The following is a 19,697-nucleotide window of genomic DNA, read 5'->3' on the forward strand; positions in this document are numbered from 1 at the left end:
ATATTACACAATGAATTCACCAATGTTCAGCATTCAATTCATTTATGGTCCGAATCGGACTATATATAGCTTTTGAGTTATTATTCTTTATTTCTTTTCCTTTTTATCCACTAGAAAGTACAGTTATGTCTGCAACACTCATATCTTATACGGTCCAGTTGGGTTTTTTTTATAAATATAAGACCCACATAAACCCACACCGATTTTCTCTCCTAACTACACTTTATAACTGTCCTAACTCTACTTTACACCTAAACAAGTTGTGCTTTGTAGACTAGTGCCCCCATTAGTACTGTCGGAGATTTATTTAAACATACCTATACATGAATGAAAGTATTTGTATAGTTTTTCTATTGACCCTAATGGAATTTTTGGAATGTTCGTTCACATCACCACAGTGAATAAATAGCAATGGGTAGGCGACAAATTCTACCCCTCTAATGTCATACTCGTATACGAAGGGGTAGGGATCTAGGTAGATAATATTAGTCATTCCCCAAGATAGACATAGACAAACTAACTCTCGCTAGTAAAATGGTGTTCAGTACGATTACGGTTGCACTTAAGTGCTAACGTCTATAAAAGTAACCGTTGAAGTTGTCGCTATTTATTATAGGCAAGGATACATAACAACTGCCGCAATAATGACGTGAGTTTAACTAAAACAAAAAAGTGATTAAATTCATTTAAAATGTATTGGTTTTTATGATTTCTTAAGTAAATGTTGGAGTTTTGCATAGTGGTTAATGATTAAAGTTTTCTATGTGGCATTGATTACAATGCCAAGTGCAAGTGCGATTTTTTAAACCCATCAAAATCGATAAAGAAAACTTAATACATAAAAATTGTCCCCTGAAGGTGCTGCAGAATTGAATTCGAAAACAGAACACCAAGGGCAAAATTTCACCAAAATCGAAATTTAATTATACGTTCTGTGAGGGTTCAGGATGTTGCATCGGTAGATCGGTTTGTATAAAAGCTAAGGCTTATGACCAATTCAAACCATACTTCGCATAGATGCTTTGTTCAATTTTGGTATAACATTGAACGACTGTGCGATGCGATACTCTCGTTCGCTTAAGCCACAGTAAAGTAAAGGAGGCCCATATTTATTTATCTTTATTTAAATGGAACCATTCAAATAAGTGTTATCAGATGATGAATTTTATCTAGAATTTTGGATACATTTTTTAAAAACTTGTTTTGTGTGCAATTTGTGTAGAGGATAGGAGAAACGTCAACAGGAAAACAAAAAGCGTTAAAATTAAAAAAATAAAAATATTGGGTTGCCCAAAAAGTAATTGCGGATTTTTCATATAGTTGGCAAATTTTTTCACAGCTTGTGACTCTGTAATTGCATTCTTTCTTCTGTCAGTTATCAGCTGTTACTTTCAGCTTGCTTTAGAAAAAAAAGTGTAAAAAAGTATATTTGATTAAAGTTCATTCTAAGTTTTATTAAAAATGCATTTACATTCTTCTAAAAAATCCGCAATTACTTTTTGGGCAACCCAATACATTTATTTCGCCCGGACCGAACTTTGGATATGCAAATGCAAATGCAAATTTGCCCACGAACATTCCATTAAGGAACAGGGCCAAACTTCGCACTCATATCAATGAGTGCTGTCCGATTCAAGTTTTAAGCTCAATGATAAGGGACCTCCAGTTTATAGCCCAGTCCGAACGGTGTGCCGCAGTGCGACACCTCTTAGTGGAGAAGTTTTTACATGGCTGCCATACCATGGCCATCGAAGCTGAACGCCTGAGTTCGAATCCTGGCGGGACCATCAGAAAAATGTTTCAGCGGTGGTTTTCCCCTCCTAATGCTGGCAACATTTGTGAGGTACTATGCCATGTAAGACTTCTCTCCAAAGAGGTGTCGCACTGCAGCACGGCGATCGGACTCGGCTATAAAAAGGAGGCCCCTTATCACTGAGCTTAAAACTTGAATCGGACAGCACCCATTGATATGTGAGTAGTTTGCCTATGTTCCTTAGTGGAATGTTCAAAGGCAAAATTTGCATTTGATTGCATTTGCCATACCAAATGGTATAGTACCACCCAAATGTCGCCAGCATTAGGAGGGGATAACCACCGCTGAAAAATTTCATGATGTTCTCGCCAGGATTAGATATGCACCTTCATCTATGATACAAAAATGAAAGTGTTGCGCTTTGTTTGTTAGTTTGTTTGTCTGTTCCGTATAGACTCAAAAACGGCTGAACCGATTTTCATGAGATTTTCACAGATGTTAGAGATTGGGCTCTCGGTGAAAATAGGGTACTACATTTTTTGATTTCCGAAGGGGGGTCGGACCCTACCCCACACCACAATTTTTAAAAATGCCATATCTCAGAAATGCGTGCACCGATTTAAGCGAAATGCCACCTTATGGTACCCCAAAAACACAAAATTGGGAAAAAATGTTGGGGTCAACTATCCGGGGCAGAAACAAATTTGTATCCAACTATACAACTATCAACTATCCCTACCCCACACCACAATTTTTAAAAATGCCATATCTCAGAAATGCGTGCACCGATTTAAGCGAAATGCCACCTTATGGTACCCCAAAAACACAAAATTGGGAAAAAATGTTGGGGTCAACTATCCGGGGGGACGCCCCATCTCAAAACCCACACGAGCGGACATGTGTGCCGATTTTCACAATATGGGTATCAAATGAAAGGTATTTAAGAGTAGAGTACGAATTTGGTATACAAATTTCACTCTTCATTTTCGGGGGGTCCCCACCCCAAAAAAAAACCCTAAGAGGACACTTTCACCGCTTTGGGCAATATGGGTATCAAATGAAAGGTATTTAAGAGTAGAGTACGAACTTGGCATTTAAATGTTACCCTAAGTGTGGGAGGACCACCCACCCCCAAAACACTAACCAACAGGACACTTTAACCGCTTTGAGCAATATGGGCATTAAGTGAAAGGTATTCAAAAGTAGAATACAAATTTGTTTCTGAGGGTCCTTCCCACCCCCCAAAACCCCCCACCAGGACATAGTTACCGATTGGGACAATATGGATATAAAATGAATGATATTTAAAATAATAGTAAAAAGCTGATACAAAAATATATTCCTTGGTATTTGAGGCGCCCCCACCCATCAAAAACCCCTCAACAGGACATATTTATCGATTGGGATAATATGGGTATCTAATGAAAGGTGCTTGGAAGTTGAGCTCACATCTGTTATAAGAATTTGGTCCTAGGTGTCTACGGGGACCCTCCAACCCCAAAAACGCACGCCCACAAAGGGCATGAATATCAATGAATATAAAATGAAAGGTCTTTGAGAGTTGACTATGAATCTGAAATACGTATTTGGGACAGAGTCTGGGACCGGCCCACATACCTAATTCGCCTCAATAAGACGTGTAGTTCGATCGGAATAATATGGGAATTAAACAAAAGGACTATTACAGTAGAGTTTGAATCTAATGTTGATATAAGAAAGTATCTGCGTCACGTTCTGCCATTCATCAGGACATGTGGATTGCGACAATAAAGGACTCAAATAAATTGTCTTTTGGGTCTTAGCGTCGGGGGAACCGACCCTCAGCTGCCAATAAAAAGTGTACTCTACTACCAAAGACCTTTTATTGCTGTCCTATTCTATCCACGACAGTTCATGGATAGAATGGGACAGCAATAAATAGACTTTGATAGTAGAGTACACTTTTTACCCTCAAATTGGTGAATTTCATAGAAATCGGCTCCGATATAGATATACCTATCATATATGTATATCGCTCGATTTTCACTTCTAGTTTGGATATGAATAATGCGATTTTGAAGCAATACTCTAACGTTTTCATGGAAACAGAAAATGGTATTGCTGCGTCCAGCACTGTTACGGAAAGAGATCTTCTTCACGAATCCAACGGTGTTTGAAATTCGCTTAACAAAAGATGTTACAGCAATTTCAAATTCACCTTGATTTTTTTTACCATTTTTCCGATATTATTATGCGATTTTGAGCTTGTTTTTTGAAGAAAAAACATAGGAGTTGCACTAATCTGAATTTTTGTGCCATAATCTTCAACACTGTATACTCAACTCGAAAAAATTTTTCGCTTCAAAAATTGCAAATTTTTATAAGGGGTTAGCCTATGATAAAAAAATGCAAAAAAATAAAATGTGAAATTCTAAGTAATACTGTTTATTGTACGAATCTTCTTCGAATTTCGAATTGCGGAATGCTGGAAATTTTTCGAAATTCGAAAAAATGAAGGAGTTACAGCGTTTTTAGCCTTGAAAAAGACCCTGAACTTTTACTCCAAAAAAATTTGGTTTAATGCGATATTTTTCACAGAAAACTTTACAGTGTTGCTTTATCCAGCACCTCTACAAAAAGAGATTTTCCTCACGAAACCAGCAGTGTTTGAAAAATTCCGAAGTTTGCAAAACTAAGGAAGTTACAGCAATTGCAATCTTACGTTGTTTTTTTGGAATTTGTATACCCTACACCACTACTGTTGGAGGCCACCGTAGCGCAGAGGTTAGCATGTCCGCCTATGACGCTGAACGCCTGGGTTCAAATCCTGACGAGATCGTCAGAAAAAATGTTCAGCGGTGGTTTTCCCCTCCTAATGCTGGCAACATTTGTGAGGTACTATGGCATGTAAAACTTCTCTCCAAAGAGGTGTCGCACTGCGGCACGTCGATCGGACTCGGATATAAAAAGGAGGCCCCTTATCATTGAGCTTTAACTTGAATCGGACTGCACCCCCTCCACCATGGATCGCATTTGTCGGGGTTCTTTTCCCGGTATCTCTCTTTAGGCAAACATATGATAGAGGGAAAGAATTGCTATGATATTGGAGCTATAATATCAAATTATCGTCCTATTCGGACCATAATTGAACTGAATGTTGGAGAGCATCGTTCTGTAAAATTTCAGCCAATTCGGATCGCCCTTAAGGGCGATCGATTTCAAACCATAATTGACACGTATGTTGAAGTTCATGAGAGAAGTCGTTGTACTAAATTTTAGCCAAATCGGATAAGTGGATCAAGAAGTCAAGATTCAAAATCGATTTATATGGCAGTTATATAAAGTTATGGGCAAATTAAACCACTATTTGGCACAGTTGTTAAAGGGAGGTGTCCTGCAAACTTTCAGCCAAATCGGATAAAAAGGGCGCTCTCTAGTTGATCAAGATTCAAGATCGGTTTATATGGCAGCTATATCAGGTTATGGACCGCTTTGAACCGTACTTAACACATTTGTTGGAAGTCATAACAAAACACCTCATGCTAAATTTCAGCCAAATCGGATTAGAATTGCGCCCTATAGGGTCTGAAGAAGTCAAGATCTCAGGTCGGTTTATATGACAGCTATATCAGGTTATGAACCGATTTGAACCACACAGTTGTTGGAAATCATAACAAAACACCTCATGCAAAATTTCAGCCAAATCGGATAAGAATTGCGCCCTCTAGCGACATAAGAAGCCAAGATCCGAGATCAGTTTATAGGGCGGCTATATCAAAACATGGACTTATATGGCCCATTTACAATCCCAGCCGACCTACACTAATAAGAAGTATTCGTGCAAATTTCAAGCGGCTAGCTTTACTCCTTCGAAAATAAGCGTGCTTTCGACAGACAGGCGGACGAACATGGCTAGTTCGACTTTAAATATGAAGACGACCAAGAATATATATATTGTATGGGGTCTCAGAGGAATATTTCGAGGAGCTACAAAAAGAATGACGAAATTAGTATACCCTCATCCTATGGTGGAGGGTATAATATGACGGATTTTTAACAAATGACGGATTTATAACGATTGCAAAAGAATGCGCGAGTCAAGTTTTTTCTTCTATAAAGTTTTTTTCCTTCTCCTGAAAATAACACAAAATCGAATTAGGCCCTTTTTATAATAAGCCATCGATATGTACACATAAACAATAGAATGTTAGCATGCCAAATAAAACACACTTATAGTGAATAAAACACGACACACAATATATATATGTACATATACAACTACATATACAACTATAATTGTTTTTGGAGAAAATTAAACAGACCGCACAATAGCCTAACATTTCATAGCACAGTAGTTCAAAAGTCCACAACTTTGTTCTTCTGTGATATTGATACTGATGTGAGCAGTGCAAAATGTTCTAGACATTTGTAGACAAGGCACCATGTTTTCATGTATTCCCCTTATACCAATATTGAACCCATTGTTTCATAAAAGTCAATCAACACACTGATGTGATCAGTTCAACAAATAATTCTCATAAATCAACAACTAACTCACATTTATGAACTTAACGTTCGAATAGGTCACCGGACGTTTACATTCTGACAACGTCTTATGTACCTCACCACATTGCACCCAAGACGGCTATTTATGCACAATGTTTTATAGTGATTTAAACTGAAGGCTTGTATTCAACCACATTGTAGAGGGACGATGTTCGTAACGTTCTCGGTGTACAAAATCAACAACATGCGTTCACAAAACCGACGCCGCATGTTGCCAATATTTTAACAACTCCTGATTATGATAATGAAACCGTTGGGTGTAGTTAAAAAACGGTTACAGATTTTTGAGGTACACGCAAAAAAATAATTCTTTTTCACGTAAAGGAAGTTTTCATCAAGTAAACTTCTTTTCTGAAAAAAGTTGGCATTTGTTTACGATAAAAGCTGTTTTGTGATGTTGCTGTTGAGTTGATAATCTTGGGAGTATTTTAAGCTCGAATTTAGTACTTGGGAGTATTTTTAGCTCGAATTCATAACTCATAGTGAGTTATGAGAAATTACTCGCTGGATATGAAAGCGTTTCACTAACATTTTTAAAATATGAATCGATCTCACAAAACGTTTGCAAACTGTTTGTTTTCTCATATAAAACCTGTAGGGAAAGGCAAAAGTCGGACGGAGCCGCTATATAATACCCTACACCTACCCTACAATTATAAAATCGTGTAATATGTAAATATATATGCATATGGGAGCTATATCTAAATCTGAACCGACTTTCAAACAGTTCGTTTGTTACTACGGCCATATCCGGTGCAAATCCGGCGATATATATGTTTGAGTGCTACATCCAAATTTGAACCAATTTTGATGAAATCTCGCAGATATGTTAAGATCAGTAACAAAACAATGCATGCCAAATGTTGTGCAGATCGGCTAGAAATTGCGTTTATTACAGCCTTATAAGTGTAAATCGGGCGATACATATACATGGGAGCTATATCCGAATCCTAACAGATTTTGATGAAATCCATCCACATATGTTAAGATCAGTAACAAAACAATTCATGACAAATTTTGTGCAGATCGGTAAAAAATTGTAGCTACCACTGTCATTTAAGTGGAAATCGGGCGATACATATACATGGGAGCTATATCCGAATCCTAACAGATTTTGATGAAATCCTGCCCATATGTTAAGATCAGTAACAAAACAATTCATGACAAATTTTGTGCAGATCGGTTAAAAATTGTAGCTACTACTGTCATTTAAGTGTAAATCGGGCGATAAATATATATGGGAGCTATATCTTAATCGGAACCGATTTTGATGAAATCTCGCACATATGTTAAGATCAGTAACAAAACAATCCGTCCCAAATTGTGTCCAGATCGGTAGTCAATTGTAGCTACTACGGTCATTTAAGTGGAAATCGGGCTATACGTATATATGGAAGCTATATCTTAATCTGAACCGATTTTATTGAAATTTTGCAGATATATTAAGATCAGTAACAAAACAATCTTTGCAAAATTTTGTGCAGATCTGTGGAAAATTGTTGCTGCTACGTCCATTTACGACCAATTCGGGTGATACGTATATATGGAAATATTTTACCAAAGCCAATAGCGTTCGTCCTTGGGCCAAAAAAGTAATATGTGCAAAATTTGACTTTCTTTCAGCATTTTCATGTAAACAATAGAAAAAAATAGAAGCAAATTTGCATTCATTTTTCGTGAAGTAGTGGTTCGCGAAGAGGTTCCATGTACAAAACTTTCTAAAATTGGGAAATAATTAATACAGATGTCTTTAAAATAACATTACTTGTCTTAATCGCCGTGTTTTCCTCTTTTCCAAAGTAAGACCTTAAATATCTCCATATTACAACGTTCGCATTTGCATTATAACTGCCAAGGCGCATTTAACAAGGTGGTCTCACGCGAACAGCAACCGGTCTGGTTTGACGGTATCAAGATGTCAGATCTTTGTTTGCATTCACTTTATTGCCATCTTCTTTCTCGCATATTCTCTGCTCATGTACGCACACGTATGCACACGCATGCACACAAATTTCTTTGTGTGTTTTGGCAAACCATCGATCAGCTTGATGGCAAAATGACGGATTACGCCATATGATTTGTGGTTGTTGTACAAATGAGACCACCTTTAATTGTTTCCCCATGTATAACTGCTAGCAGCAATGGAAAATATATCTGAAAAGTATTCATTAAGCAAATATTTACTATTTTCTGGCTTTTTCCTGTATTATTATGCGCATATCTTGTTTACTTTTGATTTTTGATAAACGTCAAAATTTTTCATTGTTAGAAAAATGGTCGATTGGCACAGCAAATTGAATTTTTTTTCTCACCAGTGTAAAAAACAACACCCTACGTCATTTTTACATCTCACCATAGGAGATTGCTATTATGCGACTCACGCTTTAACATCCACATCATATATGGGCCTGCAATCATTTTTAGCAAACAACAGAATTTTCAGCCGCCAGCCCGCTGTGAAATTGCAAACATTTGGTTATAATAGCAGAACTCCTACTGTAAGCAGCAATCTTTACTACTAACAGTCAGCAGCGGGTATGAAGACTGCTTAGATCAGACTTAATTCCACTTTTCTAATCTCTTGCATTACTGTGCGTTGTTTTTTTATTGCACATCTTGTTCAATGTTTCGAGTTCATAATAAAAAAAACATTAGATGAAATTGTATTTGTATATGTATGTACTTCTCACTCTCTTCATTTAACTTGAGTTGTTTTTGAGAGAGATCTGCATATCTCACAAAAAATACACAGTCTCAGGGTCTCGCCTACGTCACAGAATTTTGCTGTTCTCATCGAGTTGGCAGATACATGTACTTATGTATGTGTATGTACATGGCAAGCAAGCGTAGGGGGTATTGAATTCGATTCAATCGTATGTTGCACGATTGTTTGTGTTTTTATCGTTGCTGCTTTTTGCATAACGACTTCATGCGAGGGATTCCCCAAGAGCAGAGACCAACGAATCAACAGATAGTCTCTCTCTTTATTTCTGTTTTATTTACCCAACGCTGGCAACTTTGATCTCAGTCGAAAGAAACAAATATACGCGTGCGGTTGGTTCCACATAGCGAAATTTGCGGTTCAATGTGAAATGAGTCAACAAACGCCGCCGCAAACACACTCGTGTTGAAACAAAAATAAAAGTAGACATTACCTACTTAGTATTCATATATTTTTTGTCCCGTTTAGATGTCGACGAAAAGCAAAATAATTATCATGTATTTTTAATTGAAGTGAAAATATAAAGTGAGGAAAATAATAACAATTGTTATTATAGATTTCCATAACAACAATTGTCTATGTGGGATATTGAAAATTGGGTTTGTGATACTCTAACTAATCCCCAATAAATTTGACCTTCTATTGGTTAATCTAAAAAACAAAAATTAATTAAATAATAAAAATGTACAACGATGAGCATCTCTATGAAAATGTTTACTATTCCAAAAGGGCATCGACCATGGATGAGTAAGTTTATAGTTTAGCGAGTGGATTTATAGCATTTTTTGAAAGTTAAGGCATCTATTCTTGATTTAATGATCGTCTTTTGTGTGCTCGTGCAGGATTAAGATTTTTTGTTGTGATTTTTTTCTTACACTTTTAGTCATCACACACCGGAACTGCTACAGCAGACCCAAAAGCAGGCCGATGAAATTGTCGAAATAATGCATGGCAATATCAAAAAGGTGATGGACCGTCAAGAGAAACTCGAGGACCTTAATGCTGCCGCTGAATCATTAGAAAGACAAGCCACAGTATTTCAAACCCAGGCGAGAGATGTGAAACGGAAAAAATGGTGGGCCCACATGAAGACCAAGATAATAATCGCCTTTATAATCGCCGTTCTTATTTTAATCTTGATTGGTAAGATATTTTTCTATACTAATAGAGCATAAACAAGGGGATTGCCTAAAGTGTGTGTCCTTCAGAGTTTGCAAAAATGTAAAAAGAAAAAAAATGGCAAACTCAAATGAAATCTACTAAACTGTGATATTAGTTTGAAACGTTTATCCAAATATTAATCTAGAGTGCAAAGAATCTTGAAGCTTTAATTGTTTAAAAATGAGCTCACTTTTCGTGGTGTGCTTATAATTCTGATAAAGCCATTGTGGTTTCCTAGAACGCTGTGTGATATTCTTTAATTAGAACGGAATTTGTGTTTGTAAAAGCGACATGACATGAGGTTCGATGCTTAGCAAAGAATGTGAAACTTAAACTACACTTCAAATAAGTAATAAATAATGCGAGTTTTGTATACCCTCCACCATGGGGGTGGGCAACAATGCACTTTATAGGGCGCACCTCCGATTTCGCTGAAATTTGGTATATAGATGTGGGTTGAACCCAGGAACGCGAATCGGAAGTCCTTTTTGGGGCAAAGGTCCCTCTCTAAAAAATCTCTTAAAAATATTTAGGGTGAAGATCATAAAATTTTACAATTCTTGTTTGTTTCTCTTTCGAGACGAGCTCAATGATAGGAGATGCAAATGGAATAAGAAAGCCAAAGATAGCAACACACACCAACCGCTATGGGACGCGTTTCGTCTTTAGTTAGAAGACTTTTCAACCATATTAGTTGTGATGGCTACAAGGAAAAGTACATGCATTAGGAAAAGTACAGCTTATAGACAGGGTTGTCGAGCGTTGTTATTGTGGTAATTGTATCATAGATGCGTTTTCGCTATTAATACAATTCAAGTACAACATACCAACTCACGGCCCTTGAAGCCATCACACCTAATATGGTTGAAAAGTTTTCTAACCAAAAACGAAACGCGTCCCATAGTGGTTGATGTGTGTGTTGCTATCTTTGGCTTTACTTTTCCATTTGCATCTCTGATTATTGGGTTCGTGTCGAAAGAGAAACAAACAAGAAAAAAAATTTTTTTCAAAAAATTGCGCGATTTTCCTTTAAGCAATATTTCAGCCAAATTGGATATAAATTGCGCCCTCTGGAGGCTCAAGAAGTAAAGATCCGAAATCGGTTTATATGACAGCTATATTAGGTTATGAACCGACTTTGACCATACTTGGCACAGTTTTTTGTGGTCACACAAAACACATCATGCAAAATTTCTGCTAAATCGAATAATAACTGCGCCCTCTAGCGGCTCAAGAAGTCAAGATCCGATTTGGACCATACTTGGCACAGTTGTTAATGGTCACCACCAAAATACTTCATGCTAAATTTCAGCTAAATCGAATAATAACTGCGCCCTCTAGCGGCTCAAGAAGTAAAAGACGAGATCGGTTTATATGGGTGCTATATCAGGTTATGAACTGATTTGAACCATACTTGGCGCAGTCGCGCGAATTAACAAAAAAACACTTCATGCAAAATTTCAGCCAAATTTGGTATAAATTGCGCCCTCTGGAGGCTCAAGAAGTCAAGATCCGAAATCGGTTTATATGGGAGCTATATCAGGTTATGAACCGATTAAGAACGTACATGGCACAGTTGTTGATGGTTTTACCAAAACATTCCATGCAAAATTTTACCTTAATCAGATAATAATTGCGCCCTCTAGCGGCTCAAGAAGTTAAGATCCGAAATCGGTTTATATGGCAGCTATATCAGGTCACGAACCGATTTAGATCATACTTGGCAGAGTTGTTGAAAATCAAAATAAAATACAAGGTATGGGAGCTAAACGCAACATGGACCGATATAGCCCATTATTTGTGCAAAATTTCAAGCCCCTCGCTTTATTCCCTTGAAAGTTAGCGCCCTGTTCGTCGACAGACGGACGAACAGTGCTTAATCGACTTGGAATGACTAGACAATCAAGAATATATATACTTTATTGGGTCTCAGATCAATATTTCGATGTGTTAGAAACGGAATGACAAAATTGGTATACCGCTCATCCGAAGGTGGAAGGTGTATAAACGACAGACGTACTATCAGCACAGAAAGGATATCCGGACAGATGGACATGGCTACGCCGAATCAACAGGAATTGTTGAGTCGAAATACACATTTTATCACAGCCACAGTGCTGGTGTCGGGTACAGTTTGTGCTTTTGTATAAAATTCCATATAAATGTGTACTTACACTGAAAAAAAATTGTGTTCTAATTTTAAACAAATTTAACTTAAAGATAATAAATTTTTCAACTTTTTAAGGAAACATTCTCTTTGGTGAAAAACATTTTACTCATATTAAGGATTTTTTATTTTAAATGGTAGGTTAATAAATCCTTAACTTTGCGTCTTGTTATTAAATACAAAAATTTTAAATTAAGATCAATATATAGTTGAAAGTTAGGAAATTGACTTTGGGACAAGACAACTGGGTACCGTAGTAAAAGACGCAAAATACAAATAGGATTGGCTTTAAATGTTTAGTTTTTGTATCTACAGCGATAGTTAAGCAATGTTTAAGGTTTTATTTGGCCCGAGTATAAGATGTGCGTGTTTTGTTGGATCGCTGTCGAGAGGTTTTAAATTATCTACAGAGGTATCATAACCTGGGTCATGTGTCAATACTGGACGCATACCCACCACTAGCGGAAATTTTTGTGGAATTAAGAATCTTTATAAGGATACATGGTTAAATCGCTGAAACATAACAGCCGTTTGTGAACAAGTAAAGCATTTCGGGGACGAACGCTCGAAATCGAACATAGATAATTTGTTAGCAATGGGGAAGGCACATCTGAGTATGGTTATCGGTATTATAACAGGACATAATAAGCTAAGTAAACATATGTCTTGTATTGGCTCTAGGAATGATGCCATCCCATGAGATCGGAGCCTCGGAGGATAGCCTTCACTTTCTTTGTCAATGTAGTCTTTTATGTTGAAGTAGAAACAGGATATTGGCTTCTATTTTCTTTCAGGTACTAGAAGAACTGGGAGACATAAATTCCTGCACGATCAACACGTTTGCTTTTTCATCTGGGTAATTCCAGAAAGTACTTTAAAGTACGGTTTACTTTGTAAAGTAAATTCATCGGAAGGAGAAGAGGGAAGATGGGGAATCACAATGGGACTTAATCTGGCCAACATGGATATCTAGACGTCTAATGTCTTGGCATCATCCTCCGCCAAACTTACCTAACCTAGCGCGTGAATAGATCACCGTAGCTTGATTATAGACACCATCCGTCTACGTGTGTACACGTCTGGACGTGTGTTCGCGGGCTCAGCGGCTCCTATGTAAAGCTGCCAAACTATCGATAGTTGCAATATTCGATATTTGTAATAATAAATATCGATAGTATCGATACTATCGTTAATTTCCCGTCACCTATATTTTAAACAAAACTGAGAGGTCAAAATCAGGATATCGATTTCTATAGAAGTCTTATCAAATTCAATAAAATCATGGGTAAAATAATAGTAAACAACTTTAGGTTAATAGGATGAAAATTGCGCCCTCTATAGGCACAATGTATCTTAAACATTCAGTGTCGGATGGCATAATTTTGTTAAATTTGGCCAAAAAAATTTAACTTTACCGATAGTATCGATAGGAAAAATATCAATCGATTTTCATACAAAAAAATCGATAGTCGATAGTATCGATTGTGCCATCGGTATTTTGCCAGCTCTACTCCTGTCTGATTGACAAGGGCAAAATGTTGGCTATTGTAATTACGGAGAAGTGATTCACGCAAGGCCTTTGCGTGGCACTAGAACTCCGGGATGCGATAGTAGGCAGATGGTGCAGGTGCGATGTCACCGCCGCTCAGCGGCTCCTACGTCGAAGTGCTGCCTGCTTTAATCATCGCAGCGTAATTCACTCACGGCGTGGTGGCTTTGAAATGGATCAGGTGCGTGGTCTCTGTCTTTTATCTGATTAACACCTGGCAAAACGCTGGTGACGAGGTTTAAGTCCCAGGCTTCTTTTCTCTGACTCAACACGCGCATCATTTTTCTCACTCCACTTAGCTTGGTACTTTCTCGGCTTCGCTTAATACTTGACTGTCTACTTTCCACGCTGTTGCTGCCTTTTAGAGCCTTCAGGATAACGGTAACTTGTTTACCATATTCTCCGCAGGCTTTGTGTTGTTATTGTCGATGTTGGCGAATGTCGGAAAAATCCTATGTGGTGTTATTGCCCACATTTGTTGTTGCCTCGAAAAAGGCTGGTACTAGAACAAACAACATAACGCTATAAACTCCGCTTCGTGCTAGAACAAACAACATAACACAACACACTAGAGTACGTGTTCGTCTTTTTTCGTCTTGGGAGAGGCACATCCCGGAGTGCCTTCTCCGCACGCTTCTGGTCCGTGCCGGGATTAAAAAGAACCCCGGACCCTGGTTCTGTTCGGTTTGTCAGAACCGCCTTCATCATTGGTCGGTGTCGGTGAGGTGTAACCGGTGCATGGAGTGGGTACATTTCCGTTCTTGCTCAAGGAATGGAGGTGGGGGATTGGCCTTCGTTAAACACCATTCCGTGCAGTATAGACCTATCTCGCCTGCGCTTGACGCTAGTGACCCATACATGGAATGTATGGGGGTAGCAGTCAGGTCTGGTACTGCCGAGATAGAGATATACAACGTGTATATACCGCCGGTTGGTAGCTGTGTCCCGATTAATGGCCAGGCTTACAACCCCGATATAAGTGGGTTGCTATCTGGCCATAATCGTGTGGTTCTAGGGGATTTTAATGCACATCACACGTCATGGCATTCTCCCCCAGGAAACGACCAGCGTGGCATAGCTTTGGCAGAGCAGATAGATAATTCCACGTTTTGCACGGTGAATGAGGATGCCCCCACTAGGATTACGAGAAGGTGCAGCAGCTCGCCAGACATCTCAATTGCATCCCCTGATCTCCTGAGTGACGTATCCTGGCAAGCCGTCATCTCTTTGGGGTCAGACCACCTCCCCATAATTCTCACCATCGACCGACTTCATAACCTCTGAGCGCCGGACGTTTATCAATTCTAAGAAGGCCGATTGGACTGGCTTCAGAGAGTATACCAATCGCCGCTTCAGTGAACTGCCACCCCCTCTGATGTGCTTGTGGCCGAGAGGAAATTCCGAGACATCATTAACGCAGCAGCCGCTCGCTTTATACCAGCCGGTCGAATACCCCAAGTGCGACCCAATTTCCCGGCGCAAACAGTGATACTCGCAGACGAGCGTGATGGGATTCATGCTATGGACCCCGCTAACCCCAGAATCAGCGAGCTGAATCTGGAAATAAACAGGGTAGTCAACGAATATAAGCGGAATTTGTGGCTGGAACACTTGGAGCAATGTAACTTAGGCACCGGTGTAGGCAAACTGTGGGCCACTGTTAAGTCACTCTCGAACCCCGGTAGACGGGATGACAGGACCTCAGTCACTTTTGGCGAGATAACAGTGACTGATCCGAAGAGATGCGCCAGGTTGTTCAACCGTCAATTTATTGTGCATCCCGGGAGAGATAGGGCAAGGAGGAGAGCCATTCGCCGTATTCGTGGTCTCTGAGCCGATAAACAGCCATCACAATTTACCGTAGGCGAAGTTACGAATGTCATCCGTGACGCCAAATCTTCTTCTGGGCCCCGACGGAATCTCTAAGAATCTGAATCTAAAGAATCTGGATTTACCTAGAGTTGAGTACCTTACTACTGTCCTCAATCTGTCTTTGAACACTCTTATAGTCCCTGATGTCTGGAAAATGGGTAGAGTGATCCCGCTACTGAAGCCTGGAAAGGACCCGAGTTTGGGGGAGTCGTACAGACCAATCTGCCTTCTCTCACCAGTAGCAAAGACGCTTGAGGTATTACTCCTACCGAGCCTCGCAGTAAAATTTCCATTCGCTGAGGAGTGATCCCGCTACTGAAGCCTGGAAAGGACCCGAGTTTGGGGGAGTCGTACAGACCAATCTGCCTTCTCTCACCAGTAGCAAAGACGCTTGAGGTATTACTCCTACCGAGCCTCCCAGTAAAATTTCCATTCGCTGAGCATCGACATGGATTTCGAAGACTGCATAGCACAACAACAGCTTTGCACGCCATCACCGCACACATTTGTCGTGGCTTCAATCAGCCCAGGCCATGTGATAGGACGGTCCTCGTGGCACTGGACCTATCAAAGGCACTCGACACGGTCAGCCATGCCAAATTAATTGAGGACATCGGAAACACGTCCCTCTCCATGCCTAAAACGCTGGTTCCCGAATTATCTGTCTGGTCGCCAGTCATTTGTGGAATTTAGAGATAAGAAGTCGAAGCACCGTAGAGTGAAACAGGGAGTTCCCCAAGGTGGGGTGATATCTCCGGCACTGTTTAACCTCTAACTATCCTCCATTCCACCTCCTCCATACGCCATAGAGATCGTATCATATGCGAACAATTGTAGGATCATGGCATCAGGCCCCCCACTCATTGTTGACATCTGCGATAGGTTCAACGTCTACCTCAACGAGCTTGCCTCATATTTCGCTGCAAGAAATCTGAAGATAACCGCCACCAAATTTTCAGCCACATTGTTCACTACCAATACGCGTGAGGTGAATACTCAGCTGACTGTGATGGTCGATGGAGAAATGATTCCAACCATCAAGTGTTCCAAAATACTTGGTGTCATATTTGATAGCTCTTACACATTCTCCCCACATGCCGCAGTGATTTGCGATAAAGTCAAAAGTAGTCCTCAAGTCACTTGCTGGCTGCACTTGGGGTGCAGACAAAGAATCCTCGTTGACCACGTACAAAGCAATTTTGGCCGGTCTGTGGTAAGTTATGCAGCGCCAGTGTGGTCTCGTCAAGTTTGTGACACGCAGTGGAATAATATTCAGATCTGTCCGAATGCCGGCCTCCGAATTGCGACGGTCTGTCTCCTCAGTTCTCATGTGGACCAGCCCCATCAGGAGACAAAGATCCTACCAGTGCGAAGACATAACTACATGCTGTCTAAGCAATACCTTTTGGGCTATTATCGCAGAGGCCATCCGAATAATCATCTTGTGGATAGATATCTACCGCCCAGAAGCCTTAAGGTAGATCTACATGATCTAGAGCTTGAGTTTCAGCCCTACAAGAAAGAACCTCTAGATCAAGCGGCATATCAATCTGGTCTAGACTACATTTATGCAGACACGGTAGCAGATGCGGTAAATGGCTACCGGTTAAATGTAGTCCTTGGAGAACGACCGCCTCCCATTGCACCTGAAGAAATTGACCTCCCCCGCCAAACCAGAGTTGTTCCGGCTCAATTACGTTCCGGCAGATGCAGCCGCCTCAACTCCTACAGAGCAAAGATTGATGCCGACTTGTAAAATGCATGTCCCCATTTGTAACCAGGGACCACATGATATGCGTACCCTTTTTACTGCCAAGCCAGACCCACTCGACTCAGACCCTGATCCCTGTGGACGCACCCCATCTTAGTCGCAGAGTTCCTGGGTCTTGACACTCAACAGAATCAAGCAGATGAAAGATAGAACACAACAATCTACTACAACAACAACAACAATGGCCTGTTCAATAATTCATGCACAAAACTAATTGGCAATAAAATATGTAGAGGAAAACGACAGATTAGGGACATTCCTCGTACCAATACTCACATCAAGAATTTAGAAGGAAGCAGAGGTGCCGCTGTCGGCAGCCCGTACATAATAAAGAAGTCTCAATCCCATGGCAGCCGGTCGTACGTACCGGATTGACCCGATGCAATCCTTCATCGGAAAGGATTACTCCAGCAAAAAAGTCTTTTGGTACCTGAAACTGGGACGACCAAAATCCCGATGGAAAGTTCAAGTGCTGGGAGACACCTCGAAACGTGGTGTCAGGGATTGTAAAATGAGCGCAGAAGATCGAGGCGCTTGGAACGCTATTCCACATTCGGTTGGTGGAACAAATGTTCTGCCATAGCCAATTAAAGTAAAGTAAGTAAGACAGTGCGTTAACTCGGCATACAAATGCAGTTGGGTACTGTAAGATAGTCTACCTAGGTGGCGTATGATTGTTGAGATTATTATCGAATGGTAATTATACGCACCCAAGGACAGCAAATTTAATAATGAAATTTTATATATGGTTAAAGGAGCTATTCTCTCCAAATCATGGCTGTTACGAATTTGATGGCATCTCTTTTTACACTGGATCATAAAGGTAGCTACATATGGTGGGTTTGGACAGGTTACAGCTGTTCCACTGGAACGAATCAATCAATGTTGAATCGATTTATAAGCTCAGTGGAATGTTTGTGATCGATTCGGACACATTTTTGCCTATTTTAGACAGGTTGAACATTGGATTTTGAGGCACTAGATCGGTCATTTCGCCCATAATGCGTTGCCATACCACATATTGGGTTGCCCAAAAAGTAAATGCGGATTTTTCATATAGTCGGCGTTGACAAATTTTTTCACAGCTTGTGACTCTGTAATTGCATTCTTTCTTCTGTCAGTTATCAGCTGTTACTTTTAGCTTGCTTTAGAAAAAAAGTGTAAAAAAGTATATTTGATTAAAATGCATTCTAAGTTTTATAAAAAATGCATTTACTTTCTTTTAAAAAATCCGCAATTACTTTTTGGGCAACCCAATACATTTGACTCATGTGGGAGCCATGATTTGTACTGAAGACCTTATTCTGATTAACATAATTGTTTTGGGGCACAGCTGATATGCAAATTTGAATTTATTTTACACAAAATTTGAAAATTGCCACAAAAATATTTACAGTGTAAAATATTTCTTCCTCCTCAGATGTGGCAAACATTCTTTCTCCTTATGCATTGCACACCCCTATTATATTTTGCCAAATTTCTGTTTATTCATCTGCAAGAAGGCACACACACGAAATTACCTTCAAAAAAATCTTAAAGTAAATATAAAATATTTTGTATTTTTTATTTCCAGGAACTCTTTGGTCTGCTCTTAGCGGTTCCTAAAAGAAAACCTCAATGGGAGTCATTGTCTTGTAGATATTTTACAGGCTATGCGCCAATTGTACGCGAACAATTGATGTGGTGTGCCAGGCAAAATTTTCATTGAAACTTTTCTAAAAATATAAAATTGAACTTTTTTTTTGATTATTTAATTTTTATAGATGTGTGAACACATTATGTATTTAAGCTTTACGAATATATTTTTGAAATATTGACACAATACTACATGGAATAAAAATAACTGTTGATAGAATTAATAACATAAATGTGTAAGACTAGCATTAAGTTAGGCTGATAGAAATTTTTTTTTTGTAGAAATAAAATTTTAACTTCAAATTTAAATTTCTTTCTATTCTCTAGTTTAGTCTGCTCAAATAATGTGTGCACATCTGAATCCATGCAAAAAGCTGATTTTGATGAAATTTTCCGAGTATGTAGAGTTGGGGCCAGCGATGGGTGCACTGATGAAAAGATAACTTTTTTTAACACTCTTATGGTAAACCAAAAACACGAAGCTTTGGCTTTAAATAACCTGAGGTGTGTCCCAACCACAAA

The 19,697-nt window shown here is 39.3% G+C and overlaps 1 protein-coding gene across 2 annotated transcripts; it reads left to right on the top strand.

The window, feature by feature from the left end:
- The first annotated feature begins 541 nt into the window (after window positions 1–541).
- On the top strand, window positions 542–19,484 carry LOC106091248 (synaptobrevin). Of its 2 annotated transcripts, none has more exons than XM_059371041.1 (3): window positions 542–649; window positions 9,904–10,163; window positions 19,114–19,484. In XM_059371041.1, the coding sequence occupies exons 1-3, from the start codon at window positions 645–647 to the stop codon at window positions 19,143–19,145; spliced, it is 297 nt and encodes a 98-aa protein (XP_059227024.1). In that variant the 5' UTR covers window positions 542–644; the 3' UTR covers window positions 19,146–19,484. The 2 variants fall into 2 exon arrangements, with proteins under 2 accessions (XP_059227024.1, XP_059227023.1); XM_059371040.1 differs by lacking the exon at window positions 542–649 and adding an exon at window positions 9,315–9,767.
- The last annotated feature ends 213 nt before the right edge of the window (window positions 19,485–19,697 follow it).

This window comes from Stomoxys calcitrans, chromosome 1, assembly GCF_963082655.1.
Source record: "Stomoxys calcitrans chromosome 1, idStoCalc2.1, whole genome shotgun sequence".
Classification (NCBI taxonomy): Eukaryota; Metazoa; Arthropoda; class Insecta; order Diptera; family Muscidae; genus Stomoxys; species Stomoxys calcitrans.

Coding starts and splice junctions, on each gene's coding strand:
- LOC106091248 (XM_059371040.1), top strand. CDS start 9,703: ATGTACAACGATGAGCATCTCTATGAAAATGTTTACTATTCCAAAAGG. Junction 9,768..9,903: donor AGGGCATCGACCATGGATGA/GTAAGTTTATAG, acceptor TTACACTTTTAG/TCATCACACACCGGAACTGC. Junction 10,164..19,113: donor TCTTATTTTAATCTTGATTG/GTAAGATATTTT, acceptor TTTTATTTCCAG/GAACTCTTTGGTCTGCTCTT.